We start from the raw sequence: 25,001 nt of genomic DNA on the forward strand, positions 1-25,001 counted from the left end.
AAGACACCAAGATAACTCCGTGCTGATCTGATGAACTAGAGTCAGATTTCTATCATTACCGAACAGTTTTAGCTGGAGCCTTCCAGCTAAAACTTGTGCTAATAGTCATTATTACAAAGACCAGAATAGTTAGCACGTATGGGGCGTTTGCAAAGGACCAGGCACTGTGCTAAGGAATTCATATGCATCATCTCAGTTAATCTTCTCAACAGTTTAACAAGGTAGGTATGATTATTCTTGCAATTTCATAGATGAGGACACAGTCGTTAGTATTTGTGGGAGATTGCTTCCAGTAACCCCCCACAGACAGCAAACTCCACAGATGTTCAAGTCCCTCATATAAAATGGGCAAGTATTTGCATATAACCTATGCACATCCTCCCCTATACTTTAAGTCATCTCTAGATTACTTATAATACCTAATACAAGGTCAATGCTATATAAATGGTCGCAAATACAATGTAAATGCTATGTTAATAGTTGTCATTGCACAGCAAATTCAAGAAATTCAAGTTTTACTTTTAGGAACTTCCTGAAATATATTTTTTAGTATTTTTGACCCAAGGTTGATTGAATCCACAGATGCAGAACCCGCAGATACGGAGGGCCGAGTGTACTGAGGAAACATTCAATGAGTTGACCTTGAACAGAACAGCTAAGTGACAGGGCCAGGATTCAAGTCCAAGTCTATTCAATGTCGCAGCCTAGAGTCACAACCACCGCACTCTATAAATGTTTGCTAAACCTCCTTCCTGTGTCTTACTGTTTTAAACATTTACTATATAGTCATTACTAAGTGCTGGCGTCTGTTTTTCTGGAGGATGAATTCTGTCAGCTGATAACCCACCATGGCAATCATTATCAACAAAAATGGGTCAAATGATTTTGCTTGGTGGAAAATGTCTTTACTGAATGGTGAGCCCTTCTCTGTTCTGTGGATTTATTCTCCTCCGAAAATATGGCTGGAAACTAGAAGGTGGGGATGTCATCACTTAGACAGATACCTGCATCTACCACTAGAGCTTCCCAAACTGTAATGTGTAAACAGATCGCCTGAGGATCTTGATAAAATGCAGGTTCTGAGGCACCAGGTCTAGGGTGGGGTCCGAGCATTTCTAACAAGCTCCAGGTGATGCTGATAAAGTGTGGTCCACGGACCAGCAGTAAGTCTCAATGATCTAGAAAACACTGGGAAGCAGAATATAGATTCTCTGAACCTCAAACTTAATTCCTAGAGAGAATAACAGATGTGGAACAGAGCATCCTTCAGCTAAACAATACAAGAAAGAAAGCTATCAAAAAGCCTAAAACGTGTGGCCCTTGGCTTCAAACCAATCTACAGGCCATAATCTTGGTGGGTACCTACACCATCTGGCTCCTTGAACAATCATATCCATTCATCTAAGCAGTGCATACACCATCAATGCTGTTTAGTATCCTTGGCAACCAATCCACCAGTATTGTAGTTACCTTTCCCGAACCTCAGCTCCATGGGAATGGTGATGGGTCAAGGTTCATGGTCCAGTAATAGAGCCCCCATGGGCATGAATAGAATGCAGGCTGGGAAAGGTGGGCAGAAGTCACATGAAAGCCTGACCAAAGAGCCCTGAGGTGTAGAACTGGTTGGAAAAGACCAAACTGCTGCCCCCTTAGAATGTAAAGTGCTTCCGACTTTTCAACATTTTTTGTTACATTGTCATCAGAGAAACAATATGCCTGGAGTGAGGCAAACAAAGATGGACTGGCTCATTTAAACCACAGCATTGTAAAATGGGTTCCCACAAAGAAAGAAAGCACAGATCAGAGGTGTATACACACACACACACACACACACACACACACACACACACGGGCATGCATGTGTATTCATGTCCACATACACACACACACACACACAACACACACAGAGTTAGGAAGATTAGTAGGCCTCACCCTGTATCCTTAGCTTAACAATGTGCTTTTCAGCCACTTCCACAATATTGGCCACTTTACCCCCAAGGACATGCGATGCAGGATGCAGGCCATCCACTTACTAATGGAGCACCTAATGGTTCTTGCTGTTTATTTGGGTGCTTAGACGTTCCAGGTACTGCACCAAGTGCTTTACCCACATTATCTTGTTTAGTCACACAACAACCCTTAGAATAAGGCGCACTGATGAGGAAACTGGGGCTTGTTGAAGTTAACGGACTTGTTCACACACATCAGGTATGGGGCAGCTGAGGGCTCAGAACCTGGGTCCATCAAACTAAAATGCTAGGGCTTCCCTGGTGGCGCAGTGGTTAAGAATCCGCCTGCCAATGCAGGGGACACGGGTTTGAGCCCTGGTCTGGGAAGATCCCACATGCCGCGGAGCAACTAAGCCCGTGCGCCACAACTACTGAGCCTGCGCTCTAGAGCCCGCGTGCCACAACTACTGAGCCCACATGCCTAGGGCCCGTGCTCCGCAACAAGAGAAGCCACCGCAGTGAGAAGCCTGCGCACTGCAACGAAGAGTGGCCCCCGCTCGCCGCAACTAGAGAAAGCCCGCACGCAGCAACGAAGACCCAACGCAGCCAAAAATAAATAAAATAAAATAAATTGATTAAAAAAAAAAACAAAGAAACTAAAATGCCAGGGCTCTTCAACAATAAACTTCCCCACCCCACATCCCCAGCCCCGTCATGGAAGCCACAATTCTGACAGCAGGCAGCGCACTGAGATCCAAGCCACAGAGACTTACATTCCCCTCCTTTTCAAAGTCCGGTGGAAGTAACTTCACGAAGTTGTCAGGGAACACTCCGCGTCTGCCATTGAGCTCTCCTTCCCACCAGCCTACATCGATGCAGTCCTAGGAAACAGGAGAGCAGAGTGAGAAATGGGGTAAGCACCCTACAGGGAGCTCTGACACCCTTTCTAGAGAGATGGAGGAGCTTTCCTTGAGGCTGCTATCAATGGTTACTAAGACTAAATCAGCACAAACCCCAAAGTCAGATGGGAGAACAAAAGCTTAAGTGCGCTAGAGCTGTCTGCTGGGACTCAAAACCCAGTGTTGCTTTTGGATGCCTTAAGATCAATAAGATCTTTTGTTTTTCCCTTAAAGATAGGAGGATATGTATTTTCTTCATTTTAATTTTACTGAAATAAAATTATTTCATTAACTGAAAATGTGGGTTAGAAAACATCACACGCACAAATGTTCTCTCTGATTAGCCTGTCACAAAGCTTGTCGAAATTAAGAAGGGCTTTGCAACAGGCAGCCAAGCGTAAGAAAACTCACACTCTATGCAAGCTCATTAATGTACCCTCTCCTTTCCGTGCTGATGGGGCACAGTTGTCATCATGAAGAGCCCTTCTCCCCACCTTACAGAACTTAATGTTTGCTTACTAAATGAATGAATAAATCTCTTCATTCTTCCAGATCAAACCTGCTTCCCTTTGAATAATCCCTATTCTGTTCACTCACTTGTCAAACGTTTATTGAGCACCTACTCTGTGCCAAGTGCTAGGGAGAGAGTGAGAGCTCAGCCTTTGCAAGCTTCCATCCTGAGCCTAACGGCCTCATGGCTCTCCCAGGCATTCAACCTCATGCCACAGAACCACCTCTATTTTTCCCTATCCCCAACTGCTTGGAAGTTTGATTTGCTCTAGTCTGATAATATATCTCGCATTTGTCCTCTGGGTCCAACTCCACTTCTCCCACCCCAATCCAAGACCCACCTTGTCCTGCTGTAAACCTCCTCACTTGGGCATTTCTTCCTTCCCAGTGTATGTACAACATACACACCACTGTCAAGTACAGGTCCTTGAGTAAAAACCCAATTCTCAGACTGTGGTCAACAATTTCCAGCTAAAGCCTGAAATGAGCGAAGGCTTTCCAAAAAATGCTACTAACACAGAGGACTTTGAAAATAAATGCTCAGGAAAGTGAGGAATTCCTGCTCAGGGCCCACGGAGACACACTCATGGCCCTCCACAATACCAGTGGGGCTGGGGGAGGGGGGAGGAGGCCTCAAGCAGCAGATGTGCAGCTGGCCTAGGGCCTGGTGATAAGCCTCTGGAGGCCCTGGCTTATGTGACTCACTATGTGCCTTGCTAGAGCATCCATTCCAGCAAAAAGAGAAACACATCTGAAGTTTTCACCATTATACTCCCAGCCCAATGCACAATATAATAAATATTTCTGGAATCAAATAAGACTCTTTCTAACCCTGAGTTCTGTGATCTCCCACAACCCAAGACTAGGATTACTGCAGGACAAGATAGCCTCCATCTACCCCAGCCTGTGAGGATTCTATGTAAGTTAACACAGGGCCACCTCAGGTGAGAAGTAAATGCTCACCATCATCTTTTACCCCAGTGGTATCTGCTATAAGGATAGACTGACCTGAGTCCTTAATCACACTATAAATTCTAGTCCCAACCAACACCAAAAGACAAAGACACTTGAAGCATCAAGTTCAGATCTACTCAGAACAAATCAAGGTTCAGGAGACTTACAATATGAAAGAATGCTTATCTTTCTTGGAAAATGACAATGAGGAGCCCAGGTAAGTATTCTGGCCCTGCCCATGTCACATCACCCCCTAAACAATCTGGCAGTAGTCCCTAAGAAGGAATTCATGAACAGGGGTGGTGGTGGCAGAATCGTATGGCTTCTGAGGTTCTTCCATCCCTGAGAAACTGTTATGTCATCGACGATATCAGAAAAACTTATGAAGGAGTAGGGGGTGGAATTTCTTTACTCCTAATCCTTAGAAATTAAGTCTTTCAATCCAGAGCCTCTGTTTCTGAGGAAATGCCTGGCATAATTTTTTTTCCTCTTCTTTTTCTGGACAAGTCCCTCTCCTTTTCAAAGCCCAACTTGAAACTCACCTTTAGGAAAGTGACTATAATGGAAGCTTTACCTTTTCTCTGACACTCAGAACTGTGTTAATTTGCATTTCACGATATCCCATTCAACAAAAAACTATTATATGTAAAGTATATTTAAATTCATTCTGTAGGCACCAAACATTAAACATGCAAAAGAACATGATCCCTAATTCCAGGGAGCTTAGAGATTTGTGTGAAACACACACACGCACGCATGTGCACACATAACATACAAGGTCCTTTTTTGATAACAGGTATCAACCATGAGATCTAGTACCAAAGAGGAGAGAATCATCAACAGCTTTTCAAATAATCTTAAATCTTTTCATGTGTGAAGGGTTTGCTTATGTGAGGAGTGGACTTTTCTCCACATTCATTTCAGATCATCTGATACAGAATTATGTCCATAAAAGGCACTCAAATATTGTTTAGTGCTATATTTCTTTTGAAGGCTTTCTTTCAAATTTTCTAAATGGTTCAAGGCTATGCTTCCCATTAGCCTTACGCAATCAATAACCCAAGAACCACTGTAATGAAGCCTCCTGCTTCATATGCGAGAAAAACAACAAAGAAAATTTTAATAAGCAAAAGCATATCCAGAATAACTTCAGAACTTATGCACGCCTACAGGGGAAAACAGTGCATGTGACATTATATTTATTATACCTCCCATCAGTGATGAATAGCTCGAACGGCTCATCTATGTTCTGCTTTTTAAGGAAAACATTAACAGTGCTAATCATTGTGTAATTCAAGGTAAGAGAGGGGAAGCATGAAGATAGAACACAGTATGTCTAATTGTTCTGACTGGTATAAGAACAAATACAAAGCTCACGGATGAGATAAGTATGTTGAAAAAAGAAAACTGACAGCGTGACTTAGAATACTAAGAAAAGTGAAAGGGAGTCTGCTGCAGGACAGAAAATAGCCACAGGGTCAAGATGCCTGGAGTGGGACAGAGATTTAGAGAACTGAGACTTTTTTTCCCCTAGCAATAGAAGTTAATTTAAGGGAAGCAGGAAGAATCCTGACAGCAAAATGAGAAATGAAAATAAGTCATCTTCAACCAGACAAAAACCAGACAAAACCAGACAAAAGAACTAGGCTTTTGGTGACAGAGGTGAAGAGAGAATTATTTGTATGAGGGCTCTGCTTCCAGAAGTGTGAAAGAACAGCAAATTCAATTTATTTAATGAGGACCTAAAACATGCAGGATAGGAGAGGAATTCAGGGGGAAAAAGAAAATCATCATGTCCTTATGGGGCTCCCAAGCTCAGAGCCTAATGGGAGAGGCAGACACAATGAATCAACATGGCACTGAAACACCGGCAGGAGTGCTAGGCTGGATTAAAAACAAGTGGGACCAAGAGAAACCAGGCAGCCTGAAAGGAGAGAAGGAGGGCAAGAATCAAGGTAATGAGAAAGGTCAAGGGTGGGATCACCAAGTGTGAAGGAAGGGAAGAGGGAGAGTGGGAAGCTGGGGTCATAGAAGAGAACATTCAAGAATTGGCACTTAGAGTGAAGGCAATGTTTGGCTCCCAGGAGGTTCCAACCAACCTCTACTGAAGAGTGATGTGAGGGGTGAGGCAAGATGGCAACCATGAGTGATGGGGGGAGAATGGACAGTCAATGGTTTGTGAGGCCAGAACATCATCAGGATGGAGTTAATGTCCCCAAGGAGGATGGCAGGAGGTGGGTGAAGGCAGGACAATGAGGCAGTAGGTGACCACTAAGGAGAGAGGCAGTGTTGGCAAAATACTGGAAGATTCTAGGGTGACCGTATAATTTAAGAGGAAGTGTTGGCAAAATACTGGAAGATTTTAGGGTGACCGTATAATTTATTTCCAAACCTGGGACACTTAATAATTATACCACAGGCATAACCCATGATGGTTATGCCAAGATCTACCCTAGTGGATTTTGAGATTCCAATAAGGATGAGGAAAGGGCAGCGTTTGCAGGTGAGGGGATGACCTTTAAATGAGGCAGGAGTTTGCAGTGGGAAAGAGTAAAAGATCAGCATGTAGATGAAAGTTTCCAGAACAATGATGATTAGAAATAAGATCTATTCACATGTAAGCAGAGGAAAGTAGACCTCGGCCTTTATCAAGAGTCAAAGAGTATGGAAAGAATTATATTTCTGACATAGAATGTTCACTCTTCTATGATTAAGCCCTCAAAATGGTCAAAATGGTTTCTCTATGCCTCATCGCCAGGCAGATATTAGCGTAAAATATATTTTTCCTTGTAAAATACAAATGATGTTTTTCCTTTTAAGGAATGAATAAACAGAGCCTTAGGTGTGCTGTACTCCAACCTCTATGTTCTGCACTATCTTGGGTTAGCCAAGATATCTCAGAGAGAGGAGGAGGAGAGCGAACTTGGGCCATCTGATATTTAAGTGGTCCACTAGTGATAAAAACTCTGGGTCTCAGTTCCCTGATACACAGGAGAAGATGTCTGAGGCGTAAAGAGCAACACAACTGCTGCTGGTTTGTCGTCATTACTGTGATTCTAGGGGCTGGTCCCAGAGACCCGGAGGGATAATGAGGCCAGGAAAGTGTCTTAATTAAGCACACACACATCTGTCATGTGACTCAGCACCATCTTCCGGTGAAAGCCCCTGGCAGCAGCTCACACACTTGGAGGGCTCAGGGGAGGGATGTGAAGCCCACAGGGTGTGTCTGAGGAGGGAGGTCCGGCCCAGACCTCAATGTCAGGCCTTAGTCCGCTCCATCCTGCCACAGGGGCCCTGGGGAATGTGGCGGAAGCACTCCACCACTGCACACAGCTCTCCGCTGGGGATCAGCTGAGAGCCGCTCCCTGACATCCAACCTGGCGGCAGGGAGTCACCTGTGAGCTCTGCTGTGTCTGCCTCTCGTCTAGGCACTTTAAATCTTTAGAAAAGACAAACTTGCCACTTGTCTTGTAAATTGCAAAACCCGGCTGCAACCTCACTTTGGGGCTCCATTTTGTCAAGAGTGCAAAGCAACATCTTAGACCAGCGTTTCTCAAAGCTGGCTGCACATTTAGAATCACTTGGGGCTTTTTTTTTTTTTTTTTTACTGAAATCAAGATGCTTCCTTTTTAATGTGGGGTAAATCATGTGAATTAAAGAGAAATTTAGGAAAAATTTTTTAAGGACTAACAATTTCAGGTAGGCAACTGTAAGGAAGATAACAATCATGCATGCCAAGGCTACGTGATTCCTCCACAGGCCCCAAGGTGAGAGATCGATGCCCTGGTTTTCCAGAAATTCTTTGCCAGTACATATTGCATAGCTATAGGTACTGTTTGTTGTTACATTGAGTCCTGGGCAGAAGTTCTGTCCGAGAAATTCATTATGCTGCAAAGCCGCAAAGCCATATCGAGGAATGCTGAAGTACTGAAGCCACGAGAGCCAAGGCACAACGGTTCTGAGATTTACCAACAGCCCTGAAAATATCATCATAAACACAAAAGAGATGGTCGTGAGGAGCGTTGCTATGGATACCACGCTCTGACCTACTACTATGGCCAGTGCCATTGAACTGGCTGAATAAGCCACCATCATCACGGTAAACATCATGATGAAGAAGGCCTCCACCTGTGGTTTCAATCCTAACAGGAAGTATGTTATACTAGTAAATATAATACTTGGTAACATCCTCATGGGGAGTAAATCAGATAACAGTGTTCCAAAGAAGTAAGATGACACTCTGTAGTATCCACTGATATATTCATGTATGAAGAGCTTCTTCTCGACCACCAGGAGCTCCACGGCTGACACACTGCTGAAACACTGGTTGGTGGTCAGGAAGAAGAGCACCCTGGCTCTGTTCTGGATTCCTGTAGGATCATTTTTTAGATAGAAAATGGCACCTATAACCAGTCCCAGGATGACTGTTACAATTATCTGAGCTATAGAAGCCTGGGGATTACCCAGTAAGTTTTTGAATGAACGCCTGGAAATCCATCTGAGCTGATGACAGAAGGAGGTGGCATAGGTGATCTCCTTGTAGACTGAGATATTCTTCTTCTTCTGACCCCCTGAGAGTTGATCTAACTCAACTTTTGTTTCCTTGAAGAAGGAGGAGTTGGCATAAAACTCAGTTAATTTTCCTATGAGCGGAGTATCTTTCTTGGAAGGCTCTTCAGTCTCCTTGGCTTCACCATCTGTGTCTTCTCTGTTTAACACCACGGCACAGGAGTCTCCATTAATGACGTCCAGGAAGAAGTCTGCAGGGTTATTATAGGGCTCACAGTGGTAACCAGTGGATGGAAAGTAACCCAAGGCCTCCTGAGCAGGCCCGTGGAACATTAATCATCCTGAGGCCAACAAGGTAAGGCTATCAAAGAACTTGAAGATGGAATAACGAGGCTGATGAATGGAGAAAATGATTGCCCGTCCTTGTTTAGACATCCTCTTCAGAAGCAAAAGGACAGCATTTGCTGTGCTTGAATCTAAGCCAGTTGTGGGCTCATCCAGGAACAAGATGGATGGATCAGTAATAAGCTCCATTGCAATACTAGTCCTTTTTCTTTCTCCTCCAGACACACCACGGATAAACTGAGTTCCAACCTTGGAATCTGCCGCTTTATCCCCATACCAATTACATTACAATTCCTTGGGTGGGGGGGGTGGTGAGATCGAGAAATCAGTGCTTTTTAAAGGTCCCTAGGTCCTTCCAATGTGCAGGCTGAGAATCAATGATTTAGACCAGTGCTTCTCAAATGTTAATGTGTATACTATCCACTTGGGGATCGTGTGAAAATGACAATTCAGATTCACTAGGTCTGGGGCTGGTCAGAGCTTCAGCATTTCTAACAGGTTCCCAGGTGATGTCAATGCTACTGGACCACACTTGGAGTAGAAAGGTTCTCAAAAATGGTAAGCTCCTTGAAAACAAAGGATCTTTTTTTTTATATCTCTGTATCCACCAAATACCTAGCACAGTGCCTGGAAAATATTGATTATGAACACACGTTGGCTGAATGGATGAATCGATGGATGGCCCAATCTCCCCCCACAATACTAATCTACTTCCCGCAATTTCCAAACATCCGAAGTGACGTCAAGTTGAACGAGGAAGAGGCAGGTAAGATTAGCTACACAAGAAAGCTTCATCTATTCAATCAGGCTTACCTGTTGGTCTGTACTGAATATTTGTTCATAATTGTGGTAACAACTTAAAAAGCACCTTTAAAGGTAGGTCACATTTTCTAAGACGTCATAAGTGCCCTGTTTGAGTTTGGACAGGAACGTATAGCTCAGAAATCGCCATAGCAAACCCCAAAATGATGGGTTCACCAGCTGGTCCTCTTGAAAAAGAAAAGCACTCTGCTTGGTCACTTCCCCTGGTGGTCAGCTGTCCCCACACTCCCTAGTACCGATTTCCCAGAAATTATCCAGCATGGCTGTTTTTCACGATCTTCTCTGATGACTGAAATATCATTAGAGGAGAAAGTGAGTGTTGTTTGATTTCGGTATGGCTGTCAAGTGAGCCTCTGAGTGCCCCGAGGGGGGCCTCACACCCTCAACATCCCACAGCAGTACGAAAAGTGTTGTTTAATGTTTACTAATGAACGCCTTCTGCATGGAGCTTCAAGGGGGCTGTTGGGAGGAAGTTCCATGGAAGCCGAAGCCCATGAGCACTCAGTTCTACCTCTGCTTGTTAACACCTCCCCAAGAGATGCAATTATTCTGCATGGCTGGGATTTCTGCTCAGAATTTCCAGCATCCCATAAGGCAGTTACTCGAGCAGGCTCGTCAACATCACAGTTTATGAGGTAACAGGAGAAAAAGAGAACCACGGTCTATCTCAGCGTCAGAAGAAATGCCTGGCAGACCACAGTTAATGAGGGAAGCCGAGGAGACCGTCCCAGGGACAAGCCCACTCAAGAAGATGTCACATTCCAAATATCAACATCTGGGATAGGTGAGGTTTAGGCAGTCATTCACTGTTTTGTGACACTGGGAAGTCATGACCTCAAAGAGATTGTCTACTTGTAAAAAAAATCCTGACTTTTTATTGGGCAACAACTTACAGGCTTTCCTATACTAACTTCTGACTTTTTCATTTTACATATTGTATAACTGGTAACAAAAAAATTGGATGAATAACACACAAAAAGCCGTAATCAAGCTTCCTTTTAGTTATGTCGATATTAATTAAAGCATGTCGTGATGCCTGAACACAGTATTCAGAAATGACCACATGCCTTTTACAAGCTACCCATACCATACCCTCACATTTTCCTGCTTCTTCGTACATCTGGTAATTTGTGACTGTATGTTCTCAACAGCCGTGCACTGCGCGCTACATTGTCGAAGGACTGAATTTTGTTGTCTTCCTTGCAAGAGTGTGGAGTTTCGTTACGGTGGGCATGTTACTTGCAGGTCAGCTTGACCTGTCAAGGCTTGGTTTTGCGCTTCATTTAGGGTGGGTCTGGGGTAGCGCTATTCCTATGGCTGACTTTTCTGAGTTGTCACTTGGATGCCAAGTGTGTTCAACAAAGTTTTTCCATTCTGCTTGGCCAGAACTCCAACATCTCCTATCACTGGTGACCTCTGGGATATCCACTCAGCTCACAGCCCACCCACACACCCTCCTCCCCCATACTTATTTTCTGCCGGGTCTCGTGGAGTCTTGCCCTATTGATGCACAGCCTAGTATTTGGCCAAAGACTCAAGGGACCCTTATATATAGACTTTTGGAGCTCTTTCTTTGCACAGCTCGTGCTCCTCTGCAATTCCCTGCCCTGAAAATTCCATCCACCTCGGCAGCCGTGAGTTACAATCTCCGTTGCTTCAATCCAATGAGTCTTCTGCTCTCTGTTTAGGCTCCAGTGCCCTGTGCTGCAATTTAGAAAGTGCCCCCAGGCAAAAAGCCAGGGTTGCCGTGGAACTCACCTTATGCTTCCGTTCTCTCAAGGACCACAGCCCTGTGCTGTGCATCGTCCAATGCCTCAAAACAGCTGGTTCATGTATTTTGTCCAATTTTAAAGTTGTCTATGGCAGGAGGGTAAATCTAATGCTCTTTACTCCATCATGGCCGCAACCGGAAGTTATATTCTCACTTTAAAAGATTGCTTCTTTAATTAGAGTGAATTTATTTTATTCTAGATAGAATAGAACTTTAAGCTCTATCTTTAAAAGTCTGAGCTATTTCAAGGTCTAATTCCCAGAAGAGGTCCTAGAGAAAGAATTTCTGAAATGAAGACACGTACAAGGGTTTTTAATTATCCTGGAGTTTCCTTTGCTAGTCATATACACTCTTCTCTAACAAGGAAGGCGGAATATTCCCTAAGGAAAAGTAGAGTTACTGTTAAACATCTTTATATGGAAAAGGTAAATACAATGCAGTAAGGTAGTGCCAACCCAACCTTTTCCAGATAATGGCACACCTATAAAATGATAATATTTTGATGACATGCTGCTGGAGGCCTGACGTTGTTGGACACCATCAACTGGGAGGGGGTGGGGGTCTTCCACCCACCTAAGGCCCTTCCCACCCACCCAGGAGAGCTGAGGGGATCACTATCCTATGCTCCTGTAACCCACTCAGAGCACAGGGGTTAGCAAATGCTACAGAAGTAACGTTTGAGTCCAGATGTCACCAAGAAATGAGAAAAAAGTTGAAACCCAATCTCAGTCCCCCGAAAGAGAGCAGAGCTTTCACAGGCATCTTGAGAGGCAGGCAGACAGGAATCAGGGAGGCCTGAGGGGACTTTAATAGGAGACAACCCAAAGCGGAAGCTCCAAAGGCCTCAGGGCTCATAGATTGTTTCCCCCTTAGAAAAAGATGTTTCTATCTGGAGCCTCTTCAGAGAACAGCACCCAACAGATGCTGCCATATTGGCCCAACTCCAGGGTCATCATTCACATTGGACATGTCCTGGAGTTGTGGGACATGGCCGTATGGTTTGTCACAATGTATATATAAGAACTGCTTACTGATTTCATTATTTCATTTGCAGCTTATACAGTCCTAAGTCTTAGGAAATGTTTATGCTTTTAGCCTTTTTTTTAATAGTAGAATGAAAGACTTTCTACCCCCTTAAATTCTACTTCAAAAATCAGTAATCATGTGAAAAGGAGATGTTTGCAGGGAGGGCCTTTCCTGGGTACTTGTAATCTGGCTTTAAGAATGACCAGAGACGTTAACATAGGAGGGCAGGTGAACAACTCATACACCAAATGCAAATCATCAAGGTGGCACTTTTGCACTTTTTTGTCCATTTAAATATAATCAAGCATGTGAATTATGTAACAATATGTTTTCATAGAAACTTCTCATTTTCTACTTGTTACGTCATTTACATTGAGAAGACCACTTAATGCTAAATTTTAGAAGCTGTTTCTAATGGCGCCTTCAGCTCATCCAAAGCTTATGGCTAATGGCATAATTTACCTCTCAAGGCTGTCCATCCTACAGCTGAGATTTCATTTTCATTTATGTTTAGGGAATTATATTGATTCTGCATCCAAATACATGCCTTTCTTCCATTAAAAGGATACTAGATATAATACAAAATCATTTTGCTTCATTACAAACACAGTGGCATTGATAAAGCATCTTTCATTATGTTTTAAGAGCTGTTCTTAGCTCCTGCACCACCTTTAAGAGATACAAAGAAGGCTGTTAGGGTGAGGGCGGAGGAATCTTCATTTCCCAAATAAGCATCAGGAAGGAATAAGAAGTGAAGGGCATAGCCATGATCATTATGAAGGTCAAGAACATCCAAGCCAGCTGCAGCAGCTATTGGTGAATTCTTACCTTCCATCTCCCTTTTTTTACGAGACAAATCTACATTTCTTTTAAGTCTTTCTTTTAGGAAAGCTTATTCCTTGGCGTGAAAATTTGTTTGGAGTCTTTTTCTCTATACACAGCAAATTTAGCTTCTAGGCCTGTGCAGTGAGTGAAAAAATATAATTCCCAGGTCAAATCTCAGTTCTCAGGCAGCTCATCTAAGTCCAGGCCTGACTAGTGGAATATGGCTACACTTGTTTGCCACCTTGGGGAGAAAGTGGCACAGGGGTACAGAGGTGGGGTGCAGGGGACGGCTCTGCTATGGGAGATTCATGGTCTTGTCTTACAAAGTATATTCCCAGGAAGACTCAGAACAAAACCAAGGTCCTTGAAATTCATCCAATTACGTATCAAGCAATTATTTACTAAACACTGGGGCTCAGATGACCTTGTAAGAAAAAGAGACCAACCAGCAACATTCTCTCAGTAGTATCTTCGCAGAGCAAAAGTTTTTAATTTTGCCAAAGTCCACTGCAGCAGTTCTCTCTTTCATGGATTGTGCTTTTAGTGTCATGTCTAACAACTCTCTTCTCCTATGTTTTCATAAATAACTTTTTAATGTCTTATGTTTTCTATGCAGATCTGTGGTCCATTTTGAGTCAATTTTTGCATAATGTGTTAGATTAGGTTAGGGCTTTTTTTTTTTTTTTTGGTCTAGGTATGTTCAATTGTACCAGCACCATTTCTTGAAAAGATTATCCTTTCTTTCTTAAATTTTCTTTGCACTTCTGTTGAAAATTAATTGCCTATATTTTTATGGGTCTGTTTCTAGACATTCTATTTCAAGGGCTAGCAAACTACATCCCATGGGTCAAATCTGGCCTGCTACCTATTTTTGTACAGCCCTCAAGCTAAGAATAGTTTTTACATTTTCAAATGGTTTTTAAAAATCAAAAGAATAGTATTTCAAAGAATATGAAAATTACAGGAAATTCAAATTTAAGTGTCCGTAAATAAAGCTTTATTGGAGCTCAGCCACACCCGTTCATTTACACCTATGACTGCTTTTGTATAGTTGAGATAGATACTATATAGCCCATAAAATATAAAATATTTTCTCTCTGACCCTTTACAGAGAAAGTTTGTGAAGCCCTGGTCTAGGATATGAGGATCCTTATCCATGCCAAATCTCGGGGGTTCTCTGAATGCCGCTATAAAGAAAATACTGTAAGGACAGAAGTCTTAAATAGAACCTCTGAAAGCCCTGAGGAAGGCAGAAAAGGAATGCATTTAATAGCCAGCTACCCTTTCATACTAGGACTAAAATATAAAAGCCTTAAGTAAAACTATTCTTAAAAGGATGACTTTTACTGCACCATGTAGTTAACTATAAAATGGGGAAATTTTAAGTCTAAAAGGTATTTACTTTTAATGATATTTTCTTAAATATCTCTATGAGTCATAAACTGAGAAAAAACATTTGTAATGTGAAAGATGACAGGTTAATGTCATGAATATAAGGTATTTTTATAAAAATCAATTGGAAAATGACACATAACATTTTCAACTTGAGTAATCATTTTTAAAAATGCATATGCCTATCAGATTAGCAGAGATTAGAAAGAATGATAATATCCGGGCATGACAAGCATAGGGAAACATTCTCATAGGCTCCTGGGGGGAGACTAAATTGGCACAATCTTTCAGAACATCACTTAAATGCCTTTAAAAGGCACTGAAGCATCAATACATTTAGCAATTGATCATCAGGAAATAATAACAACTGCTAACATTTATACAGAACTTACTATGAGCCAGGCATTCCAAGTGCTTTACCTCCTTTAACTCAGTCTTTACACCACCAGGAGGTAGGTACTGTTATCATCCCCATTTCACAGATGTGGAAACAAACTAAGGCACAGAGAGACTGAGCAGCCCGCCCAAGGTTACACAAGTAGCAGAAAGTGGTAGAAATAATTACGTTCATGAAGATCTACAAACAAGGTGATGACTACATGCAACATGGTGTAAAATAGGGAAAAACCAGAAACAAGCCAAGTATAAAAGAGGATCGTGGTACTCCATACATTGGGATGCTAAGGAACCATTTAACCGTGCTGCCAAAGATAGGCATGATATATTGGGGGCAAAGGGGGTAAACAAAAGAGTGTATATGATATGACCTTATTTTTATTTTTAACTGTAATTGTGTGTGTGTGTCTCTGTGAGTGTATAAAGTCTGGGAGAACACAGCTCAAATATTAAGAGAGGTATCTGACGGTGATACAGTCACAGGTGATTCTGACTTTCCTTCGTATTTATCTGTTTTGTTCTCATTCTCTAAGAGTAAGTTTTACTTATTTAATTTTAAAGTGTTACTTAAAAGTGCATCCCATGCCATCTCAGAAAAGTATATTTTAATAAAATGCAAATGTGAATATAAGACCTTTGAGATACTTTAAGAAGATAGGGGCTACACAACTATTGAATATAATAAACTACTTTCATCCTAAGAAAAGTTAAAATAAATAATACAGGGGCATTTCAGGGAAAGTACTGACCTTAATTTCAGGAGAGTTCAATATACCAAGAGAGAACTCCCAGTCAACGGGCATTTGTCTTTTCTTCTTCCGATCATAACTTATCACAGCAATAGCTGTAATTTTTTATTTCTAAAGCACTTTCAGCCACAACATCTCACTTAATCCTCACAACAGCCCTCTCAGAGTAATAGAAATAGAAAGAGTGGAGAGAGAAAACAGAAGGAGTTTCTCTAATTCCTTAAGACACCTGCAGAGTTTTCTGTGTGTTGCAGGAAAAAAACATCCCAAGATGCTGTAGCAAGGATTACTAATGCCCTGCCACTAAAGCACAGCACTTGGGAGAGAGATGACAATTAGGCTGAACGAACACAGGGTCCCTTTAGACAGTTTTATATAATTTGAGGAGGCATGTAAAGCTGAGAATCTGCATCAACTGCAAACTCATCTGTCTATGAGAAATCTGCAATCATCAAAATTTCTGGGTGGCACTGTTTTGACTGTCTACTGGTAAACTAAAGCGAAATGTTCTCCCACCGCCAAGTCCTACTTTCACCAACCTCATCTAATTTAAAACTGTGTCTCTGTGATGGTAAACAAGCTCAGGAGGAAGAGTTTGGGTTTTTTGTGTTTTTTTAAAAGATTTTTTGATGTGGACCATTTTTAAAGTCTTTACTGAATTTGTTACAATAGTGCTTCTGTTTTATGTTTTGGTTTTTTGGCCCCGAAGGCATGTGGGATCTCAGCTCCCTGACCAGAGATCGAACCCACACCCCCTGCATTGGAAGGCGGAGTCTTAACCACTGGACCACCAGGGAAGTCCCAGGAGAAAGAGTTTTGATCAAATGTGTTTCTGGTGTCAGGAATCTTCCCATTGGTCCTGGTGTCCAGGTTACTTTAAAGAGGAAGACAAAACAGCAGCAAACTGTATTCCTTGGGATTTCTAATGCTCTGAGGAGGAGATATACTGTGACTGCTGTCCCCAGTAGGGACATATGCAGTCTAACAAGACAGGCTATACTGCAAGAAATACATCCTATGACATAAATGACTCATTTGCTGAACGCTGACATTTTTCAAATGTGTGTAAACCCAGATGATCCCAGACCTACACTTAACTTCTTCATTTACTCATAAAACATGTCCTTCTAATGGGTCTGTCAGTGTGTCATCATTTTCAGGGTGACACCTGCTAATTTACTCCTCATCCCTGAAACCACATTTAATCCTACACTTTAGCTCTGCTAAAAGCTTCAGCAGTTGAGAGAGAAAGGGTCAAGGCCAGCAATCTATATAGCTGATCGGCTTTCTTATACCAAGCTGAGAACCCTTCATGAGATTTCTAAAGCCACTTTCCTGTGGGGAGAGAAGCAAGGAAGTCTGGAAACATTTTTCTCATGAATAAATGTTTCAATTAATAAATTAATGGGAGGGAGGCAGGAAGGGAAAATAAACATTAGAACAAACAAAAGAACATATCATCACAGAATGACTTAGGAAGGAGCTAGGGATGCCTTTTCTTTCTTTCTCTCTTTCCCCGCCTCCCCACTCTCTCCCTCTCCCCCTCTCCCTCTCTTTCATGGTGACAGCAAGCAGAAAACTAACCTGGGTCCAGAAGAACAGAGGAAAGCAAAATAGGCTGGGCATGGGAAGAAAGAAGTGGGAGAGGAGGGCTTTAGGCACAAAAAGAAGCAACGTTAGCCCTGAGCTGAGCTCATCATGTCCTCTGCACTACCATTCCATTTCTGTAGATGTGACAATGGAATCAGAAAGTCCTGGATGATCCTGACCCTACGAGGTCAGAGACATGGACACAAAAATGTCGGAAACAGATGGATGGGGGAATGGCGTGGTAATATTGTTTTCCTAATAAAATAATGATAATGTCATTAATTTAAAAAGAAAATCGCACAGGCACGTGCCCTAGATATACCCAGCAACAGAGCATGACTCAATAAGTAGACAAGAGTCACCTCGGGGAGTGACTGAGCCGCACCTACCGCAAGCATCCACAGCCCCACAGGAAACAGAGCAGTCCCGCCCTGCCAGCCCCCACGTTCAGGGTCAGGAGCCGCCCCTGCCCTGGCTCGGCCGCTGATTACTGTGAGGCCCTTGGGAAAGTCACTTCCGCGCTCTGGGCCTCTGTTCCTCCTTTGCCATCTGGACAGAACACCATGGTCCCGCCTAGCTCCCAGGGCTGCTGTGAGCATGCGTGAGGAGAAGGCGGGGTGCTGAGGGGTCCTGGACTCTTGCTGCCAGTGGCCCAGAATGGTCCTGCACTGGGAAGCTCTGGTCCTGCAGGAGCTATTACAATTTTTTTTTTTAATGACTCAGATTTTTTAAAAACTTTATTTAATTTTATTTATTTTTGGCTGCGTTGGGTCTTTGTTGTGGTGCGCGGGCTTCTCATTGCTGTGGCTTCTCTTGTTGCGGAGCAAGGGCTCTAGGCGCGCGGGCTCAGTAGTTGTGGCTCGCGGGCTCAGTAGTTATGGCTCGCGGGCTCTAGAGCCCAGGCTCAGTAGTTGTGGTGCACGGGCTTAGTTGCTCTGCGGCCTGTGGGGTCTTCTTGGACCAGGGCTCGAACCCGTGTCCCCTCCATTGGCAGGCGGATTCTTAACCACTGCGCCACCAGGGAAGCCCGGAGCTATTACTATTAAGCTAAATGCTCAACCACTGTCTGGGAGAGGAGGAAGGAAAACACGTTGAGGGAGAGCTGGAGGAAGCTGGTGAGTTAGTATCAGTCCTAACTCTGCCCTCACAGCAGCAGGTCTAGCTCAGACATTTGGGGTCCCTGGTTTGATACATCCCTAAGAAAAGGCGAAATTCCTAGTTGGTATTTTTTCGTAGTGGTGACCGTCTACCTTTAGCTACTCCACTGGGTTCCCTCTTTCTTGAGAGGTGCATATATCGGTTTTCTCCCCCGAACATCAATGCTGCCCCCTTCTCCTTCCTTCCAACTCCACCACGCCGTGACTTTAGTCAATAACATTACCTTTCTCTGTGTTTACCTTGATGTTGTCAAATAGGCTTTATAACCATGAAGAAATGGGCGTTTCTGTTTGCTTTGTAACGGGTCAAAGACACAGCCACTCAGGGGAGCCTTTTGATAAGAAATACCCGAAGATCTTTGTTTACAGAGGGGTCACATGAGAAGCCCTTCCTCCTAGGTTACCGGGGGCTGGGAGGAAAGGGCCATTGCTCTGAGGCCAGGAGGCTGTTGGCCAAGGGCAGGGGCATCGCCCCTCTCCACAGCTGGGCCCGCCCTGCCCCAAGCGGCAGTGGTCAGGGCAAGGCGCGTGCTTCACAGTAGAGCCTCGCCTGACCCCACCAGGCTGCTCTCAGTCCTTCTCCAGGGAGCTTCTCGGGTTGGAAACCAGACCCAGAGGCTTCTGAACCCTTTCAACCATGCTCTGAGCACAAATCAGGAAGGCAGGGATGGGGGCGGCAGGAACACAGACGAAGGAGCTATTTTTGAGTGACTGGAAATAAATGCTAAACACAGGTGTGTTCTGCACCCGTGGACATGTTCCCAAATCCACAAGAATTCTATTTTATAAATAAACTAAAAAAGAAACCATTCGGGTTGCCACATTTCATCCTAGTTTCCAGGGACACACACAAATAGTTCGGGCCTTTGCGCATTATTTCAGGAATCGAGGAGGGCGTATAGGCACCCACTAAAGGTGTATGACTCATTTTCTAGAAAGCTATACGAAGTGACAATCTAGGGCTAAAAATGAGGGCAACGTCTGCCCTGTGACTCCTGCCACAGCTCATAAAAGCAGGGCAAAGGGAAACCACCTTAACTGACTATAAAATGAAACCACCACCAGAATTTGGGGTAAATCAAGAACGTCCACAGCAAAAGCCATCAAATTTAGAGAAGAGCTATTTCATCTCAACTCATAATACAATAAAGAGGCATATCAAAGTGCATATTAAACAAATTGTGGCAAAACTATTCACTCTGCAATATGAAAAGCACACAGTCATCTAAATGAACTTCTGGGCGATACCTAAACTCAGAGCAAGAGTAAGACTTTTCTATAAAGCAGGGTTTGACAGACTCAGATTCCATCCTTCTCACCTTCAGCAGGCAAAATATTTATGGCATGTTTTCTTTCCAAATTCTTGCTGAAATCTCACCCATTGCGAATTCTTACCCACTGCAAATTCTTACCTATTTTAGGTATATATGATTTTACCACTGTTATCTACTTTATATAACGGCATTCCAGCCCCAGCTACAAACTGGGCCCAGCCACAAGAGCCCTTGCATTCCCATTTCTGAGGTCAGAGAAAGAGCAGAGATGAACTGACAACTCCTAGGATTACAGGTACCACTGATGGACCCCTCCCTGCGAGAGGCACTTATACACAGCATCTTAGTACATCCTCACGGCTGCCCTGTGAAGTCGGCTTTAGGGCTGAGGAAACTGAGTCTCAGAGAGGTTAAGTGACATGCCCAAGGACACACAGCTAGGAACGGTGGAGCTGGGACTCAAACCCTGGTGTCTCTGAGCTGGCAGCCCACATGGCACTTGTCATTTTAACATGATGGTTCCAACAAACTGGAATGCTAGATCAAGGCTGGCAGATATTTTATGAGAATGGAAGTCAAAATCTGCAGAAGTACAAGGAGTACAAGAGACCTGATTTCACAGATCATATAAAACAATAATAAAAACAAAATGATAGAGCCTAAGGGACTTTTTTTTAAGGAACAAGCTCAAAATGGGCCCAAGCACATGACGCAGCATGAATTAAGACTGGTTGTATTATTAGCTATTGAAAACCAGCTACGTGGGTAAGCAGAGGCATCCTGGGTATCGGGAACATGGTCTGGGTCAAGTTAGGGAGGAGGCAGTGGTAAGAAGGGGACAGCCTGGGAGAGTTCGTGGAGAACAGCAACGTGAACAAGGCCAGGAAGTCAGACTGTGGCCAGACCACGTGGCCGGATATCTAGCCCGATCTTACAGTGAAGGAGAGAAAGTTACCAAAGCCCTTCGCTGGAACAGAGAGGTTACACGAGCAGAGGCTGTTATGGGATGATAAAAGGCAGGGGCTAGGGTGATAGGGATGCAGCAGGTGGAAACGAGCTGGGGAAAGCACGCCTCTATTGGTCAGCCCAGGGCTCTCCTCTGGAGCATGCTCTGTGGAAGGTGCTGGAGAAAGGAGGAGGGAGGGGGCCCTGGAGGTGCAGACCAGGGCCTGGCTCTGCCAGGGACAGAAGTGGCAGGGAGGCAGGAAGGCAGGATCCTCGGGGGCTGGCGCTGCTGGGCTTGGGGGTGAGGGCAGGGTGAGACCAGGAGGAGCAAGTGTCAAAATGACCCACCCGGGCGCTCTGGCCTGAGGAGCACAATTAGTGTGCGAGCCAGGACAAGGGACCAAGGGGACAGGGGGGATGCCAAGTGCTCGTTTTGCAAGTGTAATTGTAACATCTGCAAGCTGCTTCACAGGCCCAACTGCTTCTAAATACATTCAGCTGTGGAGCCAGGGAAATCAGATGCAACCCTCAAGACACTCCTGAAAGCAGCCTTCCACCGCCGCCCGGTTCCTTTCTCCCTGCCGTGTAGACAGGACCAGGAGAGAGTCCCTCTCTGACTAAATAAGCTCTTTAGAAAACTTCAATTCCTTTTATTGGACTGGATGTCAGGCTGGGAGGGAGGAATGAAATCATCAGAATGAACGTGTTCTCATCGTATATAATCAAATGACAAGGACTGGAATATAAGATGTTAAGGTAGAAATAGATGTGTTCAGACAAGACACCATCCATGGTGGGCTTTTCTTTCCCTCAAACCTTAGTAAATGTTATTGTACATCTGGTTTTCAACTGAAAAGAGGGTGCCCCCCCAAACAAAAACAAAAACAGGAAAGTGAGCCCCCCCCCATTACAAAGAGTGGCAGTTGTTTAATCCTCTGGTCACTATGTCATCACGGGGAAAAGTGCTCTACCCCTTCCCCTGTGGTAGTAGAACCAAGTCTCTGTGCCAGTTATCAGAGTATTTGTATCGTGCTTCACAGTCATTTCATGTATTTGGTTAAGGGTCTGATTTAAGATAGGAAATGCACCGTGCCTAGGAAAGCATCCCGGAGGAGGCCCGCCCGCAGGACAAGGGGAAGGGTGGCAAAGAAACAACCGCTTTGCCTCCTCGGCTGAAAAGAACGAGAAGGGCAACGTTTCCCCTCCTCTGATTTCCTCCGGCCACATTCGACACCTACAGAGATGTACTGAAACAAGTTCATGGGAGAATATTTTACAGGTGAAAAGATGGATGAGTTCTGGGGCCATCAGCAAAGCAGGGAATAGTTTGCTAGCCCAGAAAGGCGCCCTAGCATTGTCCAGCACACCACTTTCGATGGAGAGGGTGAGAGCGCCAAGCTTTCTCCCTAAAATAATCTGACCTTTGGCAAGCTCCTTAACCTCTGGGGTCATGCATTCCCTGGCATCTATGGTTCAGGCTCTCAAAACACACAATCTCCATAGCCATTTCTTAAAGGTAACTGTCCTTGATTATAAGGTCATAAAGGGAAATCCTACCAATCACTTATGGACACACTCGGGGACGGGGGATGGGGGACGGGCAACACCATGGTCCCTTGCCTCTCAGTAATGGCCAGAGACAGCAGGACCCAGGGCCTGCCTCCCACCCTAAGCCCCTGTTCTCTCTCCCCTTTCCCTGCACCCTCCACCCTGCCAATGCTGTCCAGCCCCGCATGAACCCAGGCAGCCACATGATCCCCCAGTCACGCCTGCCCGTGCTAAGGGAATTCCACATTGCTTGCCACTTACCTGGATACAAGACTAAAAGCACCTTATACATCCTAAAGACTGCTCAGCTTTTCGTCGTATTCAACCATCACAAAAACCCTATACTTCAGAGAAAAGGCCATATATTCCAGGAATTACTTAAATAATGGATCTTTCAACCACCCACTTGGTGAGTACCACTGCATGAAAGCATACACAGCACATGGTCCAGGCCCTGTTAAGCTGTGTCACTTCACACAGATGTAGTCTAAAATCGCTGCCTGTAGTGATAATAAAATCATCCGAGCTTCTCAGCCTCAGCAAGATGGGTAAAATTCTCTCAGGCACGCTACCTGTCTTTGATCTGTACAGTAAACATTCTTTAAGCCTTTTCTGCCTGTGAGGTATGACCTTGCCTTTTGAAAGCCCCTCCTTGGATACCTCATGGCACAGAGCTTTGCAGCCAGGGCCGCTGCGGAGGGCGGGCTCTCTGACCAAGCAGGCCGCCTTCCACCTTCCGGGTTAGCCCTCCTGGAACTAACAGCCAGGGCCGCGCACATCTGCAGCCGGCTCCAAGGCAAATGGAATCTACTGGAGTTTCAAGTTCATTCATTTACCTGGCTACATTTGGCTTAGCCTGATTGAAAGATGTAAGATTCTTCCTTGGGAATGCAGGATGATGAAAATTAAGTGCTTCAAGGGTTAAAATATAAGCGCGTACTATCCAGTCAAGACCTCAAAGCGGTTCGTAGTTTAGAAGGCAGGAGGGAACCTTTGTTTACCTTATTGATGAGAGTGACTATATCTCCTTCTTTGATTGTCAATTCATCGTCGTTCTGTGCCTCATATGGAAATATTACTTTGCAGTAATCCTTGGCTGTAAGAAGAAAAGAAAACACCACCTTTAAAATGCTTCATCTAATGAGCTGGCCCAGAAGGAGATGTTACATTAACTTCAGAGAAAAGCACGCTTAACAGAGAGAACACAACTACTGCCTAAAGAAAGAAGGGTCACCCTCAGAAAACTACCCAAGATTGCTCATTTTTGGTTCATGCATATTTATTCTCATTTTTCCCTCAAAAATCATGTGACATCATGAAAGCGATTGACTGCTTTGCTTCTCTCAGGCAGAAAAGCAAAAAAGGTTTCCTTGGTCTCAGAAAATAAATGTGCATTTTTGAATACTCTTTATTTTACATACCTTTTTTTTTTTTTTAGATATTCGCCATGTATTTCTTCTTTAGGTCATTTTTTTAAAATTTATTTTTATATTTATTTTTGGCTGTGTTGGGTCTTCGTTTCTGTGCGAGGGCTTTCTCTAGTTGCGGTGAGAGGGGGCCACTCTTCATCGCGGTACGCAGGCCTCTCACTGTCGCGGCCTCTCTTGTTGCGGAGCACAGGCTCTAGAGCGCAGGCTCAGTAGTTGTGGCTCGCGGGCCCAGCCGCTCTGCGGCATTTACATACCATTTTATATATTCTTCAGGTGAATGCATAAGTAGACATAATCTACAAAGAGCAAAAAGCTTAAGTTTTGCCCTCACTGTCTTCTTCCACACATCACTGAATCAGAAACAGGGTACCTGTATGTTGCAAAGCTGACATGGCACTCAAAACAATGAGAAAGACTCCATTACGGTCCATCCTAAGAGCCAGATGTCAATGGAGTTGTATGTGAACATGTGTCAACCACAAATGGCCAACAAATACTGACCAAATGCTCTTCGCACACGTGTTGGGGGGGCGAACTTTTCAAATATGTCCCATGGTCTCTCTGTGGGAACCTGCCTACTCAGGAACCTACGACTGTTCATCAGCAAGGAAATGCAGCAGCTTTTACCAAACAGAGAAAAACACTAAGGCCACTCAAAATCCATTCAAATATGCCCTGAATTATATGCTTCTGAAAGTCTACCTGATATTAAAACCTTCTCTATTTACACAAAAGCACCTGTTTAGAAGACACTGAAAACATTTGTAAGGTATTTGGGAAATTAAGACTTAGAAAACAGGTTTAATGACACAGGACAGAAGGTGGAAAGAAAAATTCAAGAGAATTAGTATCTACCGGGAGAGGTATTTATTAGTGTGCATCAAAGTCAACAATGCTAATGGCTTTGAAT

At 43.9% G+C, this 25,001-nt stretch overlaps 1 protein-coding gene, 1 long non-coding RNA gene and 1 pseudogene across 10 annotated transcripts in view; 1 reads left to right on the top strand and 2 right to left on the bottom strand.

Annotated features, from left to right (window-relative positions):
- LOC309620021 overlaps window positions 1-25,001 on the top strand; it is a 601,726-nt gene that overhangs the window by 539,965 nt on the left and 36,760 nt on the right. The window lies entirely within an intron of this gene.
- The window catches only part of SH3KBP1 (SH3 domain containing kinase binding protein 1), a 337,377-nt gene that overhangs the window by 67,239 nt on the left and 245,137 nt on the right, over window positions 1-25,001 (bottom strand). For all 8 annotated transcript variants that reach the window (XM_082375630.1, XM_082375635.1, XM_082375631.1 and 5 more), the window contains 2 exons: window positions 23,663-23,757; window positions 2,723-2,830 (listed from right to left, as the gene is read on the bottom strand). In XM_082375630.1, coding sequence (XP_082231756.1) covers window positions 2,723-2,830; window positions 23,663-23,757 — 203 coding nt within the window. The remainder of the gene's footprint in view (window positions 1-2,722; window positions 2,831-23,662; window positions 23,758-25,001) is intronic.
- On the bottom strand, window positions 2,837-22,640 carry LOC309619877 (broad substrate specificity ATP-binding cassette transporter ABCG2 pseudogene; annotated as a pseudogene). Its single transcript has one exon. The product of its transcript is annotated as a broad substrate specificity ATP-binding cassette transporter ABCG2 pseudogene (transcript).

Source organism: Balaenoptera borealis (assembly GCF_965194805.1).
Source record: "Balaenoptera borealis genome assembly, chromosome: X".
Lineage (NCBI taxonomy): Eukaryota > Metazoa > Chordata > Mammalia > Artiodactyla > Balaenopteridae > Balaenoptera > Balaenoptera borealis.